Source organism: Bubalus bubalis, chromosome 10, assembly GCF_019923935.1.
Source record: "Bubalus bubalis isolate 160015118507 breed Murrah chromosome 10, NDDB_SH_1, whole genome shotgun sequence".
Taxonomy (NCBI): domain Eukaryota; kingdom Metazoa; phylum Chordata; class Mammalia; order Artiodactyla; family Bovidae; genus Bubalus; species Bubalus bubalis.
In genome coordinates this window covers 43,086,918-43,108,444 of record NC_059166.1, presented here as the reverse complement: position 1 = coordinate 43,108,444, position 21,527 = coordinate 43,086,918, and the positions used below count along the sequence as shown (strand labels likewise).

Genomic DNA, 21,527 nt, shown 5'->3' with positions numbered 1-21,527 from the left:
AAGGGGATGACAGAGGATGAGATGGTTGGATGGCATCACTGACTTGAGGACATGAGTTTGAGTAAGCTCTGGGAGTTGGTGATGGACAGGGAAGCCTGGTGTGCTGCAGTCCATGGGGTTGCGAAGAGTCTGATACAACTGAGCGATTGAACTGAACTGAACTGATTTTACAAAATGAGTTAAGTTTGCAGCATTTATTTTTCTTTGCCAGCAGAAATGTTTTAAAAATGACATTTATTTAAAAATATTAAGTACCATTAAATCCTTATTGTTGCAAAAGAGCTCCAGTGGCATAAGAGGAAACTAGCAGAGAAGTGCATGTTTCTTTAGGGGGAAAAAAATGATGTAAAATAAAAGCAAACCCAAACCTGGTTTCTCCTGTTTTGTTTTGTCAGTTACTCACAGGAGTATTTAAAAATTCCTCACTATGATTATGGATTTACCTATTTCTCCTTATAGTTCTGTTAGATTTTGCTTTATATATTTTGAGGTGACACATTTCACATTCGTGTGAAAATGCCTTTATTTTCCTCATCTTTTTGAAGAACAGTTGTTCTTCGAAACCCAGGTTCTTGACTTCTGTGTTGGCGTGTTGAAGATACTATTCTGTAATTCATTTCTTTTGAGAAGTTGCTTCTTTGAAGGCAATTTCTTTTTGGTTTTGATTTTCAGCAGTTTTACTATGATGTTTCTCCCTGTGGTTTTCTTTGCATTTTTCCAGCTTCCTACTTGCAGTGACCCTTGAATCTATGGTTGGATTTTTCTTTTATCAGTTTTAGATATTCTTGGCTATTATCTCTTCAAATATTATTTTAAATCAATTTTTTCATCTCTTTCCTTCTACCCAATAGACCTTTTATATTTTATTATTTCTTAAAATGTTGTCTATGTTCTTTTCAGTACTTTCTATCCTTTTGTTTCATTTTTTTCAGTCTGGATATTTTTTTCTGATCCAGTGTTTTAATTCTCTGTTTTAAGTTTGTGCTGCTGTTAAATTTATCCATTGAGTTCTTAATTTCATTTATTTTACTTTCACTTCTGGAATTTCAGCTTGAGTATTAAAATAACTTTCAGTTCTCTACTGGGATTCTGCATCTTGTCATTTAGGTTTTTGAATTTATTAAGCCTATTTGAAAGCCCATGTGAAGTAACTAATGTACAGCTATCCTCTGGGTCTTTCTTTTTTTTTTTCTTCTTGTGTCCTTTGATTTCTAGTCAGCTGTAGTTTTTTTTTTTGTTTTGTTTTGTTTTCTTCATACCTGGGTATTTCTGCTAGCTAGACATTATGTATGAAAAATTACGGAAATGATTTGCGGCTCTTTACCACGTTATCTTCCTTCAGAGAAGATTTACTTTTGCTCCTACACAAAATAGGAGTAGAGAATCTTAACTCAGTTCGGAATTGACCTGTTAAAAGCTGGGCTTTAGTTTGAGAGCTGGTCTGATTTTGGTTCACCCCAATTCCTAGAGTGTGGTCCTCTGGGAATTCTAACTGAAAGCTTGGAAAATTAAGCAGGACCTCTCCTTGATGGCCTGGTACTCTAGTTTCTGTTTTCCCATCTTGTGATAAATGCTGAAAGTTCTGTTCAGTTTCTTACCCTCTCAGCTACTGTTTTTGAAACAGTGCCTATAGAGGAAAATCCTAGAGGAGAAAAATTATGCCAGCTGTCTAGCACATCTCACTGGAATTCCATTCTTTCTGAGTTATTGGCTTCAGGTCCTTACCACCTTTATAATTCTCTGATGTCTTAAAACAGGTACTTTTAACTTGTTTTGTAGTGTTTTCTCATGGCTACACAATTGGTCTAAATAAGCTAGTCTGCCATTGCTGAAAGCAGCAAGCTTCCCTTCTCTGTTTTTGGAGGAAGCAATTAGGTTTGATCTCTGACTGACATTGAGGACATGGTGAATTTCAAGAATATTTGTATTTATACTTCCAAAGGTGGAGTCATGAAAAAAGAAAACTCTAAAGCCTTATGTACTTTAGTAGGTTTTTCTTCTTTTCAGATCATAATTAATAAATATTAAAATTGTTAAATATTTTTTATTTATAAAAATAATATCTTACATTAAAGAAAGTTTGGAAACAAATAATCTTTCAGTTTTCACCCTACCACTAGCGTTTTTATCATCTTAAAAGAATTTCTTCCTTTTACTTACCTGTCTCTTTTAGAGTGTCCACAAGTGACTTAAAGTTCAGTTCTCTTTGTAAAATAAAAATGTGAAAATCTGGAAGTGTATAGGGTTAAAAGTTATCTCTTTATTCCCACTTCTACTCTACTTTTTGATTATACTTCTAGATACTGAGTTCTTCTATGCATTTATATACATTTATTCAGTTTTAACCTGACTCCCCATACCTATTGTTAACATAAATGTATTTAATATTAGCTTTTTTTTTTTTTTCCCCACTTGGATATCTTTTCTTAGTACATACAGAACTACCTCATTCCTTTTAGGTAGCACCAGAGGGAATAGTTTATAAGCAGCAAACAGAACATTTCTTTAGAAGACAAGAGAGGGCATCAAGCCATAAAATAACAGCAGGCTATTATGAAGAAGAACCAGTTAGAGAACTTGGAAATTATAATAATAAAGGAAATAATCAGGAGGTGGGTTTGATAGCAGCCTGAAGTTAGCAGCCTGAAGGAGATTATCAAACTGGAAGATCCAGGTAAGAAATTTTTCCTGGATGTAGCACAAAAGGACAAAGAAATATGCAGAATAGTTTAGAGTTTTAGGTAGTGACCTGTGTGAATGATTTAATGGTACGAAAAGTCACAGAGGGAACAAGTATGGTAAGGATAGGAAGTGTCTTTCTGAGGTTTATTTTCTGTGACAGTAGAGCTAGGTCACAGTAGTGATCTTAAGAAACTAATGGGAGGTAAGAAAAAGGAGACAGTTGTGTTCAGGGTCCACAGTGCCGCCCCGCTTTTGAAAATTTGCTAGAACTCAACATATACTTAGTTGTCCTCAGAGCTAAGATTTAGTGCAGCAATGTACTAAGAATATCCAGATCAAAAGGGGAAAAAAGAAGTGGAGTTTTGAGGAGTCCATGTGCAGGCTTCCTTATGCTCTCTCCTTCCCACAGGGAATCAATCATACAGAGCTCACTCTTCCCATAGCAGTGGAAATGCAGCAGCGTGTGTGTGATGTTGCTGTCTAGGGAAGCTTGTTAGAGTCTCAGTGCCTATGGTTTTTATTCATGGTTGGTCATGCAGATAGCATGTACCTAGCATGTATCAGTATTCCAGAATCCCAGAAGCAAAGCATTTGTTCAGCGTAAGTTTTATTGTCTGTACAGGTAGTTTAGGCATGATGACCCAGTCTTATCAGTTGACTGAGAACAGTGAAGGTCGTTTCCCAGATGACATCCAGAGGCCCACCTGGCAAGCAGTCCTGTTACATTAACTCTTTTCTACACACTGGTGCACACTATTTGAGCAGTTTAATTATGAGCAAAAAGGGAGACGGAGGGTGATTGCTTGATGCAGACATATTTAGGAAAGGCTTCAAGCATAGTTATTACTTGAGGATAGGAACTAGTGGAATCAATGAAGTTGAAAATAACCTGAAATCATAGCAGAAGAAATGGTAGAGCAATTTCTGAGGAGACTGAAGGAAATGGAGTTCATGAGCAGATAGAAATAGGTCTTTAACAAGAGTGGGGAAATCTTATCCTTTGCACTGAGATTGTGATTTTTCCTCAGTAAATTTCAGCTGCCTGTTTCCTTGTGGGTGGGGAAGGTATCCCATCCACAAAGAGAGCTTTTATGCAAACAGCCACAGTGGATATCTGCCCTACTTGATGTCTGCTGCTGCTGCTAAGTCGCTTCAGTCGTGTCCGACTCTGTACTACCCCGTAGATGGCAGCCCACGAGGCTCCCCCGTCCCTGGGATTCTCCAGGCAAGAACATTTGATGTCTAGTTGACTGCTAATGGCTGAATGAGTTAGCCTGAATGAAAGAGGAGCTATAGAGGGTGGCCAGGAGAGCAGTGAGGATGTAAGAGAATTGTTTACACTACGCTATGGGACTTGGGCAGTGCGAGAATGAGTGGTTTTCACTTAAGAGAAAAGTGAGTCCTTTTCTTGGTGGAGAGCTAGCTTCCAGTGAAGACACAGGGTACAGAGTGTTCATGAAAAAGGTTGAGTTTACAGGGAAGGTTATGAAAAAGAGATTCCAGGGTTTACATTGGAAAGGTGATTAATGATAAGATGAACCAAGAAGGGGCTCAGAAGCAGTGAGGACAAGACCATCAGAGAGGAAAGGTGACTGGAGAGTTGAATTTTGGGTGATGTCAACAGTGTGGTTGACAGGCATGACATGTGTGGATGTAATTAATTGGCAAGTTCATGGTTAGAAAACTTTCATTTTTCTTTTAGTTGAGATTGAAGATAGTTAACAGAGAGCCAAGAGTGATTAATTCTTTGTATCTGTACTGAGGCTCAATATTTATTTATTCTGTTCAGTTAAAAAATTTAGCTTGTTCAAATGTAGTGTTTGTGTTTTTAGGATTAATTTATGCTAATTTGACCTTTGCTTTTCAGAAATTATCATTGATTTTTTTGTCTTTGCTTAGAAAATACATGCTCATAAGTGAAACTGGATACCTTCTTCATGCAAAACTTCTATGCTATTAGTACTTTCAGAGTAAAGATGCTTTCTTTTTTAAAATTAATATATATATAAGATATAATTTTATCAGGATATTGAAGTTATTTGAGTATCTCAGTAACTATGTTGAAAAAACAACCACCTGATTAAGTTTTCCTTTGAAAATACTGTTTAGTTATTATATTTAATGGAGAAATGATTCTAAAACAGAAACTTCATTGGCTGATAAAGAGAGGTTATGGTATAATAGGAGAGGAATGGTACTCTTTCATCCTTTGGCTCATGGAACCTCCCTTGAAGGAAAACAAAGTAGATGACATTTTAAATAACTATAAAATATGATTCAGAACTAGGGGCAAAAAGTAGGATCAGTGTATGCTGGATTGACGTAGGACTCTTCTAGATTTGACCTAGGACTCTTCTAGATGTATATGTACTAAAATTGCATTTTTTTCCCCTTCCCACATAGTTCAGGTTGCCAAGCCTTTGCCAGAAGATTGATCATTGCAGTTTGCAGACCATATTTTTTATTCCTTAATTAAGTTAACAGCTAGAGTTGTTTTATAGATTTTTCTTGAGACTGATGCCAGCCCTCTTACGGGTTGCAAAGTAATTGTAACATGAATCTAGACTATTTTTTTAGTGTCTAAAATTTCCAGGAGTGTTCTTTATTTATTTGATACATAAATTCTCCATCTGCTTCACTTCTCTGTGATATTTTAAAAGTATATTTGCTATGAAATACAATAATACATTTTCTGTAGTTCTGAGTTAAAGGATTTAGATTAAAACTTCAGGGATGATGGAGAAGGAAATGGCAACCCACACCAGTATTCTTGCCTGGGAAATCCCATGGACAGAGGAGCCTGGCAGGCTACAGTCCATGGGGTTGCAAAAGAGTTGGACATGACTGAGCGACTAAGCAACGAAAAGTACAAAGTGTTCAATCCTAACTAGTTAGCTGAAATCATTTAGAAGTTGTGTGGGTCAAAGCAGTGGAGAATGTACGCATTAGATCTCATTCAGTTAATAAACTTTACTGAATCCTGTGTATGTTTGTTAAACAATAAACCGAAAGCTTTTGTATTAAAAAAAATTCAGTGATGAGTAATATTTAGTTTTTATGTTGATACATCCAATGACTATAGCTTAGCCATTTTGTCTACTGTTAGAGTCTTATTCTAGTTTATAAAGGTATATATTGTAGGTGTGTATCTCAAAATCCAAGTTCCATTAGGGACACAACTTCCCATCCTCTTCAATGAGAATCTTTGGTGAATGGTATAGTTTAGACCTGGGTTCAAATTCTGTTTTTACCATTTGAATAAATTGCATAAAATCGTTAGGCCTCAGTTGTTCATCTATGAAATAAATGTAATGCAGTCTGATTCTCAGAATTGTTATAAAGGTTAGAGAAACTGTAAAATGCCAGGTACTTTGCCTGACTGAGTAAATGGTGGGTAAGTTATTATTGCTGTTATGATTCCTGAATAGTGACCATGTTTGCTTTGATAGCATGATATAGACACTGGGCTGTATATGTACATTGAAAATCATATGCTGGATTAAGGAAAACTAGTGTGCAATCCCAGAGAAGTCTACAGAACCTCTGTAGCAGACTATTTGTTGCATATATTTACTCAGATTTCTGAAAATAAATGAATCTATCATTCCGTCTAGTCTTTGTAGATAGATTTGAACTCTAATGTATTTTTCTTTTCCTTTTATTTTCAGGGTGCTATTTTTTTGGAGGGTGTAACTGTTAAAGGTGTAACTCAAGTAACAACTCAGCCAAAGTTAGGAGAGGTACAGCAGAAGTGTCATCAATTCTGTGGCTGGGAAGGGTAATAAGCATTTTAAATTTTAATTAAAGTTTTAAATAAAATTTATTCTTACTCTGCAGTACTTAACATTAATGCAAACGGTGACATAGCTTCTTTGCTCCATGAAATTTCTGTGTTTACGTAGAATTTTTTGTCAAGCAAAAGTTTATCAGATTTTTCTCAAGATAAACAGTGTAATTAGATTTTTGAGTCAAAATTAGATGACTCACATGTCTTCTCTAGAGGAATAGAAAATTACTATTGTTACCTTCTGGTATTTGTTTTGTGAGTTTGATTCTACTGTTGCTGATTAGAGTTTTGGTTGCCCTTATGATTTTATTAAGAAAGAAGAGGTGAAACTTGAATGAGCCTCACTTTCCAGTTTTTCTGTTATCAGAAACCTAGAAGAATCAGCTTTAAATATACTCTACCCCTTACCATGACTTGAAGATATTCATAAGACATTTTATAGCAGAGTATTCAGGAGAGAGTTCATGGCTCTTATCTGTTGCTCCCAGGTCTTGGTCTGTGATCATTCCTGTTAGTCTTTGCCATCTGTGGCAGAAAACTGTAATACAGTTAGAACATGATGAAATAGGGTTATTGTTAAAAATTCCTAATATAAAGAACTTTTGGACTGGTACATACAGATCAATCAACTAGAAATAATTTTAACTGAAAGCTGCAAATGATGATGAAGTGATGTCAGTTTTAGTGTTCTGTTAAACCCTTGCCAGTGTACCTTAATCTCGACCTAAATTTCTCCTGTTTTGTCACTTCTGGGCATCTTTTGAGCAGAAACTTGCCAACCCTGCAGAGTTATGCCAAGTTGGCAGTGTCATGATGGAGAAATATGGGGTCTAGAGCAATGTAAGATAATTAAGGCAAGACTTAAACTTCTTCCTGAAGTAAAAGACTTGTAAATATATGTGCTTTACTATTTAGATCATGTATGTTAATATTTAAAAATTAGCCCAGTAGTCATAATTCATAGTGGCATGTAGGATCTTGTTAACTTGCATTTTAAAATGTGAAGGAAATGATAAGATTTTGTTAGCATTCTTGTGAAAGCTGATATTACTCCAACTGATGTTAATTTCGTGATTGGGAGACCATTGTGCTACATGTGTGACTTGTGTGAGATTGGTTTAAGACATGTATTGCTTTGTATGGATACCAGCCATAATAGTGATATAGTGATCTTCGTTAAGGTCTGGATTCCCTGGAGCACAGCCTGTTTCCATGGACAAGCAAAACATTAAACTTTTGGAGCAGAAGCCATATAAAGTAAGCTGGAAAGCAGATGGTACTCGGTAAGTTAGACTTCGGAAAAAGAAAAGTTATACTAAATTACCCGAATGCTTGAAGAATATTGCTTTGTTGTGAGAGAAGGTTTGTACTTTTGGGAGTGACATGAACAGCAAAATAAACTGTTTCATATATTGTATAGTTTTTGTTTTGCTAGTATTCTTAGTTGTCTACTAGTTATCTCTTTCATTTTCTAAATATTTGGTTTCAGATTTATGTTAGTTTGAAATGAATCTATACCAGACTTAAATCTGAAAGTATTTTTTCTTAATAATATTGTACTTTTTGGTATGTCTGCTGCCCACCACCTTGTCTTTAATGGTTGTTGGGCACTTCTAAAATTAACAAATGTATTATGAGTTTATAATCTAAAAATTACCAAGTCCCCGATTCATTCTGTATTTTATTCCTTCTATAGTTTTTCTTTTTCTGTTAATCCTTACTAATACTTTTTGTAATTTTATCCACTCTTAAGGTTCTATTCATACAACAGAGCTTAGCTTCACATTTCATATTCCTAAGTTTAAAAATATTGATTAGTAAAAATTTTATGCTTCCTCAATACCATTTAACTTTTTCTCGATTGTAATCTATTTTATATGGCTTTGCTATATATGTATTTATTCATTCATCAAATTTTATACCAGTTGAAATAATTACTTTAACAGATAGTAATATAGAAGTCATTAATTTTTTCATAATGAAAATAGTTTAGAATAATTAGAGTGTATGTAGTATGTGTGTGGGCTTCCCCAGTGGCTCAGCAGTAAAAGAATCCACCTGCAATGCAGGAGATGCAGGTTCGATTCCTGGGTCAGGAAGATCCCCTGGAGGAGGGCATGGCAGCCTTCCCCAGTATTCTCGTCTGAAGAATCCCATGGACAGAGGAGATTGGCAGGCCACAGTCAGTAGGGTCACAAAGAGTTAGACACAACTGAAGCGACTTAGCATGAACGCACATATATGTGTGCGATATATACACACACATATGGGGCTTCCTTCATGGCTCAGAAGGTAAAGAGTGCCTGCAATGCAGGAGACCTGGGTTTGAGCCCTGAGTTGGGAAAATCCCCTGGAGAAGGAAATGGCAACCCACTCTAGGTACTCTTGCCTGGAAAATCCCATGGACGGAGAAGCCTGGAAGGCTACAGTCCATGGGGTTGCAAAGAGTTGGACCTGACTGAGCAACTTCACTTTCACTTTCGTATATACATATATGTATATTTTAGTTTTTTTCCAGGTTTGTTGAGATACAATTTGACATGGCATTAATCAGGTTTAAGGTGTACAAATTGTTGATTTGGTACACATATATTGCAAAATGGTTACTGCTATGGTGTTAACTAACACTTCTATCACTTCCATTTCTTTTCGATGGTGAGAACATTTAAGATCTATCATCTTAGCAATTTTCAAGTATGTAAGCACAATAGTAACTATAATCAGCATGTTGTGCATTAGATCATCAAAACTTATTTGTCTTATAACTGGCAGCTTGTACCCTTTGATTAGTATCTCCTCATTTTTCCCACCCTCTCATCCCTTGGTAACTACCATTCCAGTTTCGGTTTCTGTGAGTTTGGGTTTTTTAGATTCCACATATAACTGACATCTTACAGTATTTGTCTTTTCTGCCTTATTCCACTTAACTAATCTCCTCAAGTTCCATGTTGTCACAAGTGACAGGGTTTTCTTCTTTCTCATGGCTGAATAATATTCCACTGTGTGTGTGTGTGTGTGTGTGTGTGTGTGTATAATATGTATGTGTGTGTGTGTATATATATATATATACACACACACACACATGCATCATTTTTATTCATCTGTTGGTGGACAGGTTATTTTCATATCTTGCCTATTATGAATAATGCTGCAGTAAAAATGGGAAAGGAAATAATCTCTTTAAGATCCTGTTTTCATATTTTAGTTTTTAAAGATTATTTTGAAGATGATATAAGTTACATTTGATTTTTATGACAGTTTTTGAATGTCTAAATGATAATTATATCTTTTTTATCATGCTGTCTTCATCTACATTTAACTTTGTGGTGACCTTAAAAGATACCTATGGAGATATGGAGTGGATATAACTTGATTTTACTGTTAATATTTTTATAACTACTGTTGTAATGCCAATAATGAAGTAAAAGAAAATAACTCAAAGTGTATTTGCCATAAGAAGTATGTAATGCTATGGGAATAATTTGTATAGATAAGCAAAAGTCTTTTAATGAACTGATAGCCATAATGAAAGCAAACCTTATGAGAACTGAGACTTTTGTCTTTCTAACCACTGTGTCCTCAGTGCCTAGAATAGTGCCTGGCACGGATGGGCACTCAGTAAATGTTTATGGGGTCAATTAATCATTGAAAAGCTGTCAATGTCTTCACATGAAAGTTACGGGAACATTTGTGATAGTTGTGAAATTTTTGAGATTTTAATTGTGACAACTCTCTGTTACATTAATTTCCAAACAAAAATGTAAACCATTTAGCCAAAAGCAGCAGCAGCAGCAGCAGCATATTTCAAAGAACATGACACATAGGGTAGGATAAAGCTAGACGACCCTAAGAAAGATGTTTGGATTCATATAAGATAATGGCAATCCATTACCCAATAGATTTGCTGTAAAAGGATTAAATAAAGTAATTCCAAACAATTAGCATACAGTGGACACTCAGTAAAAGATAGCTACTGATATTCTCACACATACATCTGATGTATGTGTATTATATGTGTATGTGTGTGTGTATATATATATGTATATGTAATACACATATATATACAAGCATTCTTGCTTTAAGAAAAATTGTATACACAATTCATTGTAGTTATTGCTTAGCTTCTGGTTTTGAGTTTTTATATAAGTAATTCACTAAATGCATACATTTGAAATGTAAATTGTAATTTTTTTTTCCTCATAAAAATGTCCTATGCCTTTGTTTTAATTGAGTGCTAGACATGTAGTCATGCTATACTTGTCCTGACAAATACTTGGTGACTTGTAGAAATAGCTGTTATGTAGATAAACTACCTATAATATGTTCAGGGAGCTTCTGAACATAGTTACTGCTCTAATGGTTTTTATACAGAACAGTGTAATTACCCCAGGAAATTAGTAACTTGCTTGGATCCTTTGATATGTGTCTCGTTAATAATGTTTGTAGCAGATGTTTATTCCAGTGAGTGGAACTGAATGTTCAGACAGGAATAGTGTGGTTAGGATAATGAGATGCTACACTAGAAAAGTTTTGTATACTGAGAGGAATATTGAAGAGGTTTTAGATATCTCTGGAATAATTTTCAATGAACTGCAAACAGATGATGTTTTATGCTGTTTAGGAACAGAATGAGTAAATCAAATTATTAACAATTCAGTGATGTTACACTGCTATAATTTAGATTTGTTCACTTAGCTGTTTTTTAGTTCCTCTTGAGGGAAGATATCCGAGCAGATAAATTTATGTTTAGCCCTAATTTTCTTTTGGTCACAAAGTAAGTAGTTTTTTTCTGATATATAACAACTTTGAATATTGCATTTAATAAGAATTTACTTCTGTCTTATTTCCTAATAAGTATTAATTAGGGCCATAACATTGTATCTAATATTTAGAAACTCAAAAACTTGTAAATAAAGTTATGCCTGGAAAGGATTTTTAATTTGTGAACTCTTCTAGGGAGACTTAGTGTGTTTGTGGTGATAACTTTCCATCCAAGGAGCAAGCGTCTTTTAATTTCATGGCTGCAATCACCATCCGCAGTGATTTTAAAGCCCAGAAAAATAAAGTCAGCTACTGTTTTCACTGTTTCCCAATCTATTTGCCATGAAGTGATGGGACCGGATGCCATGATCTTAGTTTTCTGAATGTTGAGCTTTAAGCCAACTTTTTCACTCTCCTCTTTCACTTTCATCAAGAGGCTCTTTAGTTCTTCTTCACTTTCTGCCATAAGGCTGGTGTCATCTGCGTATCTGAGGTTCTTGATATTTCTCCCAGCAATCTTGATTCCAGCTTGTGCTTTTTCCAGCCCAGCGTTTCTCATGATGTACTCTGCATAGAAGTTAAATAAGCAGGGTGACAATATACAGCCTTGACGTACACCTTTTCCTATTTGGAACCAGTCTGTTGTTCCATGTCCAGTTCTAACTGTTGCTTCCTGACCTGCATATAGGCTTCTCAAGAGGCAGGTCAGGTGGTCTGGTCCTATCTCCTTAAGAATTTTCCACAGTTTATTGTGATCCACACAGTCAAAGGCTTTGGCATAGTCAATAAAGCAGAAATACATGTTTTTCTGGAACTCTCTTGCTTTTTCGATGACCCAGCGGATGTTGACAAATTGATCTCTGGTTCCTCTCTGCCTTTTCTAAAACCAGCCTGAACATCTAGAAGTTCACGGTTCACATATTGCTGAAGCCTGGCTTGGAGAATTTTGAGCATTACTTTACTAGCGTGTGAGATAAGTGCAATTGTGCAGTAGTTTGAGCATTCTTTGGCATTGCCCTTCTTTGGGATTGGAGTGAAAACTGACCTTTTCCAGTCCTGTGGCCACTGCTGAGTTTTCCAAATTTGCTGGCATATTGAGTGCAGCACTTTCACAGCATCATCTTTCAGGATTTGAAAGAGCTCAACTGGAATTCCATCACCTCCACTAGCTTTGTTCATAGTGATGCTTCCTAAGGCCCACCTGACTTCAAATTCCAGGATGTCCGGCTCTAGGTGAGTGTGAGTGATCACAGCTTTGTGATTATCTGGGTTGTGAAGATCTTTTTTGTACAGTTCTTCTGTGTATTCTTGCCACCTCTTCTTAATATCTTCTGCTTCTGTTAGGTCCATACCATTTCTGTCCTTTATCAAGCCCATCTTTGCATGAAATGTTCCCTTGGTATCTCTAATTTTCTTGAAGAGATCTCTAGTCTTTCCCATTCTGTTGTTTTCCTCTATTTCTTTGCATTGATCACTGAGAAAGGCTTTCTTATCTCTCCTTGCTACTCTTTGGAACTCTGCATTCAGATGTTTATATCTTTCCTTTTCTCCTTTGCTTTGCGCTTCTCTTCTTTTCACAGCTATTTGTAAGGCCTCCTCAGACAGCCATTTTGCTTTTTTGCATTTCTTTTTCTTGGGGATGGTCTTGCTCCCAGTCTCCTGTACAATGTCATGAACCTCCATTTATAAAAGTCATCAGGCACTCTATCTATCAGATCTAGTCCCTTAAATCTATTTCTCACTTCTACTGTATAATCATAAGGGATTTGATTTAGGTCATACCTGAATGGACTAGTGGTTTTCCCCACTTTGTTTAATTTCAGTCTGAATTTGGCAATAAGGAGTTCATGATCTGAGCCACATTCAGCTCCTGGTCTTGTTTTTGCTGACTATATAGAGCTTCTTCATCTTTGGCTGCAAAGGATATAATCAATCTGATTTCGGTGTTGACCATCTGGAAAGAAAGTTATGACCAACCTAGACAGCATATTAAAAAACAGAGACATTACTTTGCCAACAAAGGTCCGTCTAGTCTAGGCTATGGTTTTTCCAGTGGTCATGTATGGATGTGAGAGTTGGACTATTAAGAAAGCTGAGCGCCAAAGAATTGATGCTTTTGAACTGTGGTATTGGAGAAGACTCTTGAGAGTCCCTTGGACTGCAAGGAGATACATCCAGTCCATCCTAAAGGAGATCACTCCTGGGTGTTCACTGGAGGGACTGATGTTGAAACTGGAACTCCAATATTTTGGCCACCTGATGCGGAGAGCTGACTTATTTGAAAAGACCCTGATGCTGGGAAAGATTGAGGGCAGGAGGAGAAGGGGACGACAGAGGATGAGATGGTTGGATGGCATCACCGACACAATGGACATGGGTTTGGGTGGACTCCGGGAGTTGGTGATGGACAGGGAGGCCTGGCATGCTGTGATTCATGGGGTCAAAGAGTCGAAGACAACTGAGTAACTGAACTGAACTGAGTGTGTCTGTGGATATATTTGAGGGGGGTGGAATCCAGAAAATAAAATATTTGCTTTAATCTTGTAACTGCTGCTGCTACTGCTAAGTAGCTTCAGTCGTGTCTGACTCTGTGCGACCCCATAGACGGCAGCCTACCAGGCTCCCTTATCCCTGGGATTCTCCAAGCAAGAACACTGGAGTGGGTTGCCATTTCCTTCTCCAATGCATGAAAGTGAAAAGTGAAAGTGAAGTCGCTCAGTCGTGTCTGACTCCTAGTGACCCCATGGACTGCAGCCTACCAGGCTCCTCCGTCCATGGGATTTGCCAGGCAAGAGTACTGGAGTGGGTTGCCATTGTAACTAGTTAGAGGCAAAATTGGCAGTACAACTCTGGTCTTCTGTAGCTTTCTTTTTTCCCCCCTTCATTGTTCCGTATTTTAGAATTTGGGCTTCTAAGATATGATTTAATGTTGTTTTTCTTCATTATATAGTTAGCTCATTTTGGAACGTAATGAAAATTTAGCACCATATTTCTGATGATAACCCCAAACCAGGTTTCATTATTTGAAGACTCTTGTCCTGTTTTTTAACAGTTTCATTAGAACTATTAATACTGTGAGGGTGCAAGGCCAGTTTTTTTGCATCTGGGAGGAACACAAGAAAGCTGTAACTCCTGTGTTCCTTTCTTATATTCCCTTCATGGAGAAGGGAGACAAACAAGGAGTGATTAGAAGTTGATCAGAAACACTATTTATTGATCTAAAGCTATAGTTGATGATATCTGGTAGTAAATTGGTTAAAAAAAGAAAGTAATGGAACTCATTTTACTCTTACTCTTTCTCTAAGCTCACATCTTACTTACCATTATCTGAAATACACAAAAGTGGGGTTGCTTTGGTTGTTGAACATTTTGGGGCAGCATGTGGGATTGTATTCTGGGTGCCCTCTTAAGGTCACCATGGAACTTGTTAGGATAGCATGTCCCGAAGGCTGCTGGATGTTTGGGTTACATTGGTGGCTCAGATGGTAAAGAATCTGCCTGCAATGCAGGAGACTCCTGGGTTGGGAAGATCCCCTGGAGAAGGGAATGGCAACCCACTCCAGTATTCTTTCCTGGAGAATCCCATGGACAGAGGAGCCTGGTGGCCTACAGTCCATGGGGGTCACAAAGAGTCAGACAAGACTGAGCGGCTAACACTTTCACTTTCACTATACTATTGTGATAGTGTTACGATCATGTGTGCGTGTGTGTTCTGTCGCTCACTCATGTCTCACTGTTTGCAACCACATGCACTGTATTCCAACAGGCTCCTCTGTCCATGGGATTCTCCAGGCGAAAAACTGGAGTGGATTGCCATACTCTCTTCCAGGGGATCTTCCCAACCCTGTGGCTCTGACATTGGCAAACGAATTCTTTACCACTGAGCCACTTGGGAAGCCCCTATTACCATCTTAGTAAGCTTTTCTTTTTTAAAAAAAGAAAAAATCTAGAGATCCAAATTCAGTAGGCTTTAGTTGGCTTTGAGCATTTGGTTTTCAGAAGCACCCCAGCTACTTCTGATTTCTAGCCAAGTCCAGGAACCACTGCCCTTAGTGCCCTGTTGAATGAACACAGTTTAAAAATCAGTGATCTAAACCAGAGCAATGTTTGAAAGTCAAAGTGTAGTTGCTCAGTCACGTTGAACTCTTTGCGATCCTATAGCCTGTAGCCCTCCAGGCTCCTCCGTCTTTGGGATTTTCCAGGTAAGAATACTGGAGTGGGTTGCCATTTCCTTCTCCAAGAGCAATGTTTAGCCAGCCATTGAGTTCAGGATATAGCTGAGGATTTGTCTATTAATTGATTAAAGGAGATTGATGTAAAATGGTTGTTAGCATGATGTTTAATAAATGTTATTGTTACCGTAGAGTAAGACTCCATGGGCAATCATTTTCACTTGGTAATCAGCATTTAGTTTCCCGGAATCCATTCAAAATTCTCTTAGGTTGTGGGGTAGTTACTGTACAAGAATAAAAGTGGGTATAGGACAAAAGCAGTCTAATATTTTAAAATCAAACTTTTGAAATAGATGTCAACTAGTCACATCTTTAGGACTTGCTAAAGGATAAAAAGGACCTTTAAATATTAATTTAATTAAACTACTTATTAATATGAGAGTTACTACTTATTAACAGAGATACTATCTCTGAAGTGCTACTTAAGAATAGAAAATCAACTGAATTCATTACCAAATTTGGCTCAAAAACTCTTAGAGCTAAACAGAACATATACAGGTAAAACCTGTGTTGCAAACATAAGAGCAATCCCTGGTTAAAATTTGAGGTTGTCCATATTCTAGGGGTAATGAGCATCTGAAACTTTGAAACATTAATAAAAATCCCTTTTGTTAATATTCCTAAATATATATGTATTTAAATAGAGCTATGCTATAGAAGTCAAATATATGAGGAGAAAAATATTAACAGTGATAAAATATATTTATATATAAAAATATATATTAAGTGATATATATATATATATATATGCACACACATTCAGTTCAGTTGCTCAGTTGTGTCTGACTCTTTGCAACCCCATGGATTGTAGCACACCAGGCTTCCTTGTCCATCACCAGCTCCTGGACTGACTGGTGTCCATCATGTCCATCAAGTCTAAACTCATATCCATCAAGTCAGTGATGCATTCCAATCATCTCATCTTCTGTCGTCCCCTTCTTCTGCCTTCAATCTTTCCTAGCATCAGAGTCTTTTCAAATGAGTTGGTTCTTCGCATCAGGTGGCCAAAGTATTGGAGTTTCAGCTTCAGCATCTGTCCTTCCAATGAATATTCAGGATTGATTTCCTTTAATATTGACCTGTTTGATCTCCTTATAGTCCAAGGGACTCTCAAGAGTCTTCATCAACACCACAGTTCAAAAGCATCAATTCTTCGGTGATTATCTTTTTTTATAATCCAACTCTCGCATCCCTATATGACTGGTGGAAAAATTATAGCTTTGACTAGATGGACCTTTGTTGGCAAAGTAATGTCTCTTCTTTTTAATTCGTCTAGATTGGTCATAGCTTTTCTTCCAAGGAGTGAGCGTCTTTTAATTTCCTGGCTGCGGTCACCATCTGCAGTGATTTTGGAGCCCTCAAATTAAAGTCTCTCACTGTTTGCATTGTTTCCTCATATATATTACATATATGTATATTAACAGTGATAAAAAACTGCCTGATCCTCCATATAAATTATATATACTCTTCTGTTAGAAACTATAGAAGACTATCAGGTTTCCCTCAAATCGCTTGGTGATGGTAATTGGAATTGCCTTGCCCGTTTCACTTAATGGCCTTCTGTTGTGGCCTAGCTGGTAAAGAATCTGCCTGCAGTGTGGGAGACCTGAGTTCGATCTCTGGGTTGGGAAGATGCCCTGGAGAAGGCAAAGGCTACCCACTCCAACATTCTGGCCTGCACTGTTCCATGGACTGTATAGTCCATGGGGTCTCAAACAGTCAGACACGACTGAACAACATTCACTTTCACTTAATGGCAAAATCTGTATCTTTGAAGAAATAATATTTATTGCTTTACTAGATAACCGTGCTACTTTAGGAATTAGAGAATCTCAAAGACAATATAAGACACTGTAGGAAAGCAAAATACAATTCTTGACCTTGAAGCAGCTTTAAGATGTAGTAAGAGATGTAGTAAAAGTGTGTATAGTACAAAGCGTGAGAAATAAGGAGAGGTAACAAAGAACTGCTTAGGGGCGTTACTTGATATTCCATATGAAATACGAGTGCTCATTTTGATTTTAGGAGTATAATAATGGGTATCCTAGATGGGTGTTTACCTGTGATAGTGGAATACAGAAGAGATACAGACACACTTATTATTTAGTGTTGCCTAATGCTGCAAGGAGATCCAGCCAGTCCATTCTGAAGGAGGTCGGCCCTGGGATTTCTTTGGAAGGAATGATGCTGAAGCTGAAACTCCAGTACTTTGGCCACCTCATGCGAAGAGTTGACTCATTGGAAAAGACTCTGATGCAGGGAGGGATTGGGGGCAGGAGGAGAAGGGGACGACAGAGGATGAGATGGCTGGATGGTGTCACTGACTTGATGGACGTGAGTCTAAGTGAACTCCGGGAGTTGGTGATGGACAGGGAGGCCTGGCGTGCTGCGATTCATGGGGTCGCAAAGAGTCGGACACGACTGAGCGACTGACCTGATCTGGTCTGAATGCTACTAAGCTCACTGGAGGACGTCTGCCCCCTACTCCCGTCTCAGCTATAGAGCTACCAGTGTGAGGTATGAGCTACCTGGATGAGAGGTTAAGGGGATTTTCCTACTTATTTTTTTCACAATTTCATGATACTTTAAGAACTGGTTATTTGCTCACATGCTCTAGTTCATTATTATAGAAATGGTAAGTACTAGGTTGACTGAAAAAGAAAATTCACAAAGAGTTTGTGAATCAGTGAAAAAAATGTTTGAAAGAATTGTAATTTTTTTTTTTAACGAAGGTGTGCTGTATATAAAAGAAAATTGGAAGTAATCAATCATTTCAAGGGAAAAATGTAAGAAATAAACAAAGTCTTTGGAATATTTCTTTTGATCTTTTCTTCTCATGAGGACTGATTATTTTATAAAAATGAAAATATTTTTCACACCTTTCAGCCCCTTTGATATGTAAGTGCTGTCCAAACCATTTTTCTTGGCTTTAAAATTTTATTCCAGATCAAGATAAATCTTGAGAAATCAATGTGGCTTTTTACCCTCTCTCATGGAAGACCAGTTAAAAGGATATTGTATTTTACATATGTAATTTGTGCGTGACTATGAAGTTCTGAAAAGCATGACCTGTAATATTCATGGTAATTAGTGCAAATATACCATTTGATTTTACACTTTGAAGTCTAATGATACTCTGTATTCTTATTGTGAACAGAACTATTTAATCTAAAAGTAACTAGTTAAAATAACCAACAGAGGCTTCTTATCCTTAGAACAGATAGATTCATGAGATTTGTTTACCAGTATTGAAACTAAGTATCTGATTTGCGCAATGAATAATAATTTTGCAGTTTTCTATTAAATTGAAAGATTTTCAAATCCTCTTAATTAGGTCAAAATCAATGAATATGTCTATACCTTATAATAAGTGCACCCTAAATATTTTTCTGTTTTAGTAAACATTTTTCTAATTCAGATCAGATCAGATCAGTCACTCAGTCGTGTCCGACTCTTTGCGACCCCATGAATCGCAGCATGCCAGGCCTCCCTGTCCATCACCAACTCCTGGAGTTCACTGAGACTCACGTCCATCAAGTCAGTGACGCCATCCAGCCATGTCATCTTCTGTCGTCCCCTTCTCCTCCTGCCCCCAATCCCTTCCAGCATCAGAGTCTTTTCCAATGAGTCAACTCTTCGCATGAGGTGGCCAGAGTACTGGAGTTTCAGCTTTAGCATCATTCCTTCCAAAGAAATCCCAGGGCTGATCTCCTTCAGAATGGACTGGTTGCATCTCCTTGCAGTCCAAGGGACTCTCAAGAGTCTTCTCCAACACCACAGCTCAAAAGCATCAATTCTTGGGCACTCAGCCTTCTTCACAGTCCAACTCTCACATCCATACATGACCACAGGAAAAACCATAGCCTTGACTAGACGAACCTTTGTTGGCAAAGTAATGTCTCTGCTTTTGAATATGCTGTCTAGGTTGGTCATAACTTTCCTTCCAAGGAGTAAGCGTCTTTTAATTTCATGGCTGCAGTCACCATCTGTAGTGATTTTGGAGCCCAGAAAAATAAAGTCTGGCACTGTTTCCACTGTTTTCCCATCTATTTCCCATGAAGTGGTGGGACCGGATGCCATGATCTTTGTCTTCTGAATGTTGAGCTTTAAGCCAACTTTTTCACTCTCCACTTTCACTTTGATCAAGAGGCTTTTGAGTTCCTCTTCACTTTCTGCCATAAGGGTGGTGTCATCTGATGACTAAAATGAAATTGTTTATTAAGGTAAGCCTTGTTTCAGATTAAATAAATCAAGTGATACTAGAAAGCTTATGATTGAAAGTCACTTCTCCATCGCCTCTTCCTATCAGTTTTACTCCCTAAAGGCAACCACTGCCCGCCCCCCACTCGGTTATTATGATATTTGTCTTATTGTGGTGGCCTGGAAATGAACCTGTGATATCTCCCAAAGTCTAAGGCAACCACTTTAAGCCTTTCTTTGTTTGTTTCTTTTAATTTATCCTGTGATTATCCTCAAATCTGTGAGTAACATGTTTATGTTGATGTTTATTAGTTAACTTTAGGTGAGTTTCTATAATATGGTCATGAGAATGTGGCTCACCAATTTTTTTCTGCCCGTCTGTTCTTTCTTCTAGTTTCTTATCATAGATAAAACTGTTATTGATAGTTCCTCATTTATCATGCCTCTATATTTAATCTTCCCTTTATTCTAATAACCCTTACATAGTATTTCTCACTTATTTTGTTTTTTAATTAATTGATTATTTTGGGGCACACTGAGCGGCATGTGGGATCCTAATTCCCCAACAAGGAATTGAACCACGCCCTCTGCATTGGAAGGTGGCGTCTTAACCATTGGACTGCTAGGAGTGACCCAGTATTTCTTAACTCTTAGAAGAGTTAAGAAACTTTAGAGTTCCAGGTTTTCCATCTACTTCTTTACATTAGCTCTAACTTTAATATTTTCAACTCTGTTTACATTTACATGCTGTTTGTTAAACATAGGTTTTTGTTTTTTTGTTTTCTGTCAAGGTTGATTTAAATGGTAAAAAATACTTAAAATTTTTTTCTTACTGAACTGTTGTTGAGATTAGTGGAAAGGAATATATTTCCTTTTTTATGATGTGAAAAGAAATCACTCTGATATTTCTCACACATAGGGACTTACTACATAGAATTGATTACAAAGACATTGTGAGAACAAGAAAGCAAAAGGGTGAGAGAGGTTCAGCGAGCTGCTGCTGCCTCTGGTGGGAGCCTGGTTAGCACTTGCTGCCCAGCAGCAGGAAGAGGTACTGCCTGTGTGGCTGCTGCTGCTGGGACCACTCACCACTGCAAGCCAGCAGCCACTCCCCGGGGGTTCTGCCTCAGAGAGCCCTGCCGTCATCTTGTGGCTGCTGCCTTCAGTGCCACCTGAGATGCTGACAGAAACGGATCAGTAGGTTTCTTCCCTTCCCCTTTTTTCCAGTCTCCTTCCAGGGAGTTGGCAAAGGAATTGGGGTAGGGTCATTTGCTTACTTCTCAACCCAGATCCATTGAGAGCAAGTGCTAGAATGGAGCTGACCACTAAAGACAGCCACCTTGCCCGGAGTTCAAAGTCATGCCTTCTCTACCACTTCAAGTACTATGTTCCTTTTGTCAAGTTTAAATAGGTTCTTTTTTACTCTGATCGTTGCCTTTACCCTATAATCAAGTTTTTTCCAAGTTTTACTCATTTTATTTCTTCTTTGAATTATTTTTTATTATCCCAAAGACTTTTTTCTCTTTTATAGCCTTCTGTGATTTTTGGCCTGTGTATAAAGCTCTGTTCCCAACTTTTATCCTGGTTGGATCTAGCTTTCTGGATTCCATGTTTTTTTTCCCTCCCTCTCTTCCCATCCTTTCTTTTTAAATTTAGGTATATTCTCTTATTTTGCAGGAGTACCTCCTTCAGTCTCTTCCTAAGAAAGTTATGTAAAAGAAGTAACCCATAAGCATGCTTAGGTGTATGAAAATGCTGTTCTTCTGGTCCTGAGTTTAGTAATTCGGCTGTGTATAAAACTTTAGAAATGATTTTCCCTCAGAATAACAAAAACCTTAACTTCTATTAACCTCTGCCACTGATAA

The 21,527-nt window shown here is 37.4% G+C and overlaps 1 protein-coding gene across 3 annotated transcripts in view; it reads left to right on the top strand.

Moving 5' to 3' along the window:
• The window catches only part of RNGTT (RNA guanylyltransferase and 5'-phosphatase), a 245,163-nt gene that overhangs the window by 37,939 nt on the left and 185,697 nt on the right, over positions 1–21,527 (top strand). For all 3 annotated transcript variants that reach the window (XM_025294588.3, XM_006055334.4, XR_006542359.1), the window contains exons 7-8: positions 6,351–6,460; positions 7,651–7,752. In XM_025294588.3, coding sequence (XP_025150373.1) covers positions 6,351–6,460; positions 7,651–7,752 — 212 coding nt within the window. The remainder of the gene's footprint in view (positions 1–6,350; positions 6,461–7,650; positions 7,753–21,527) is intronic.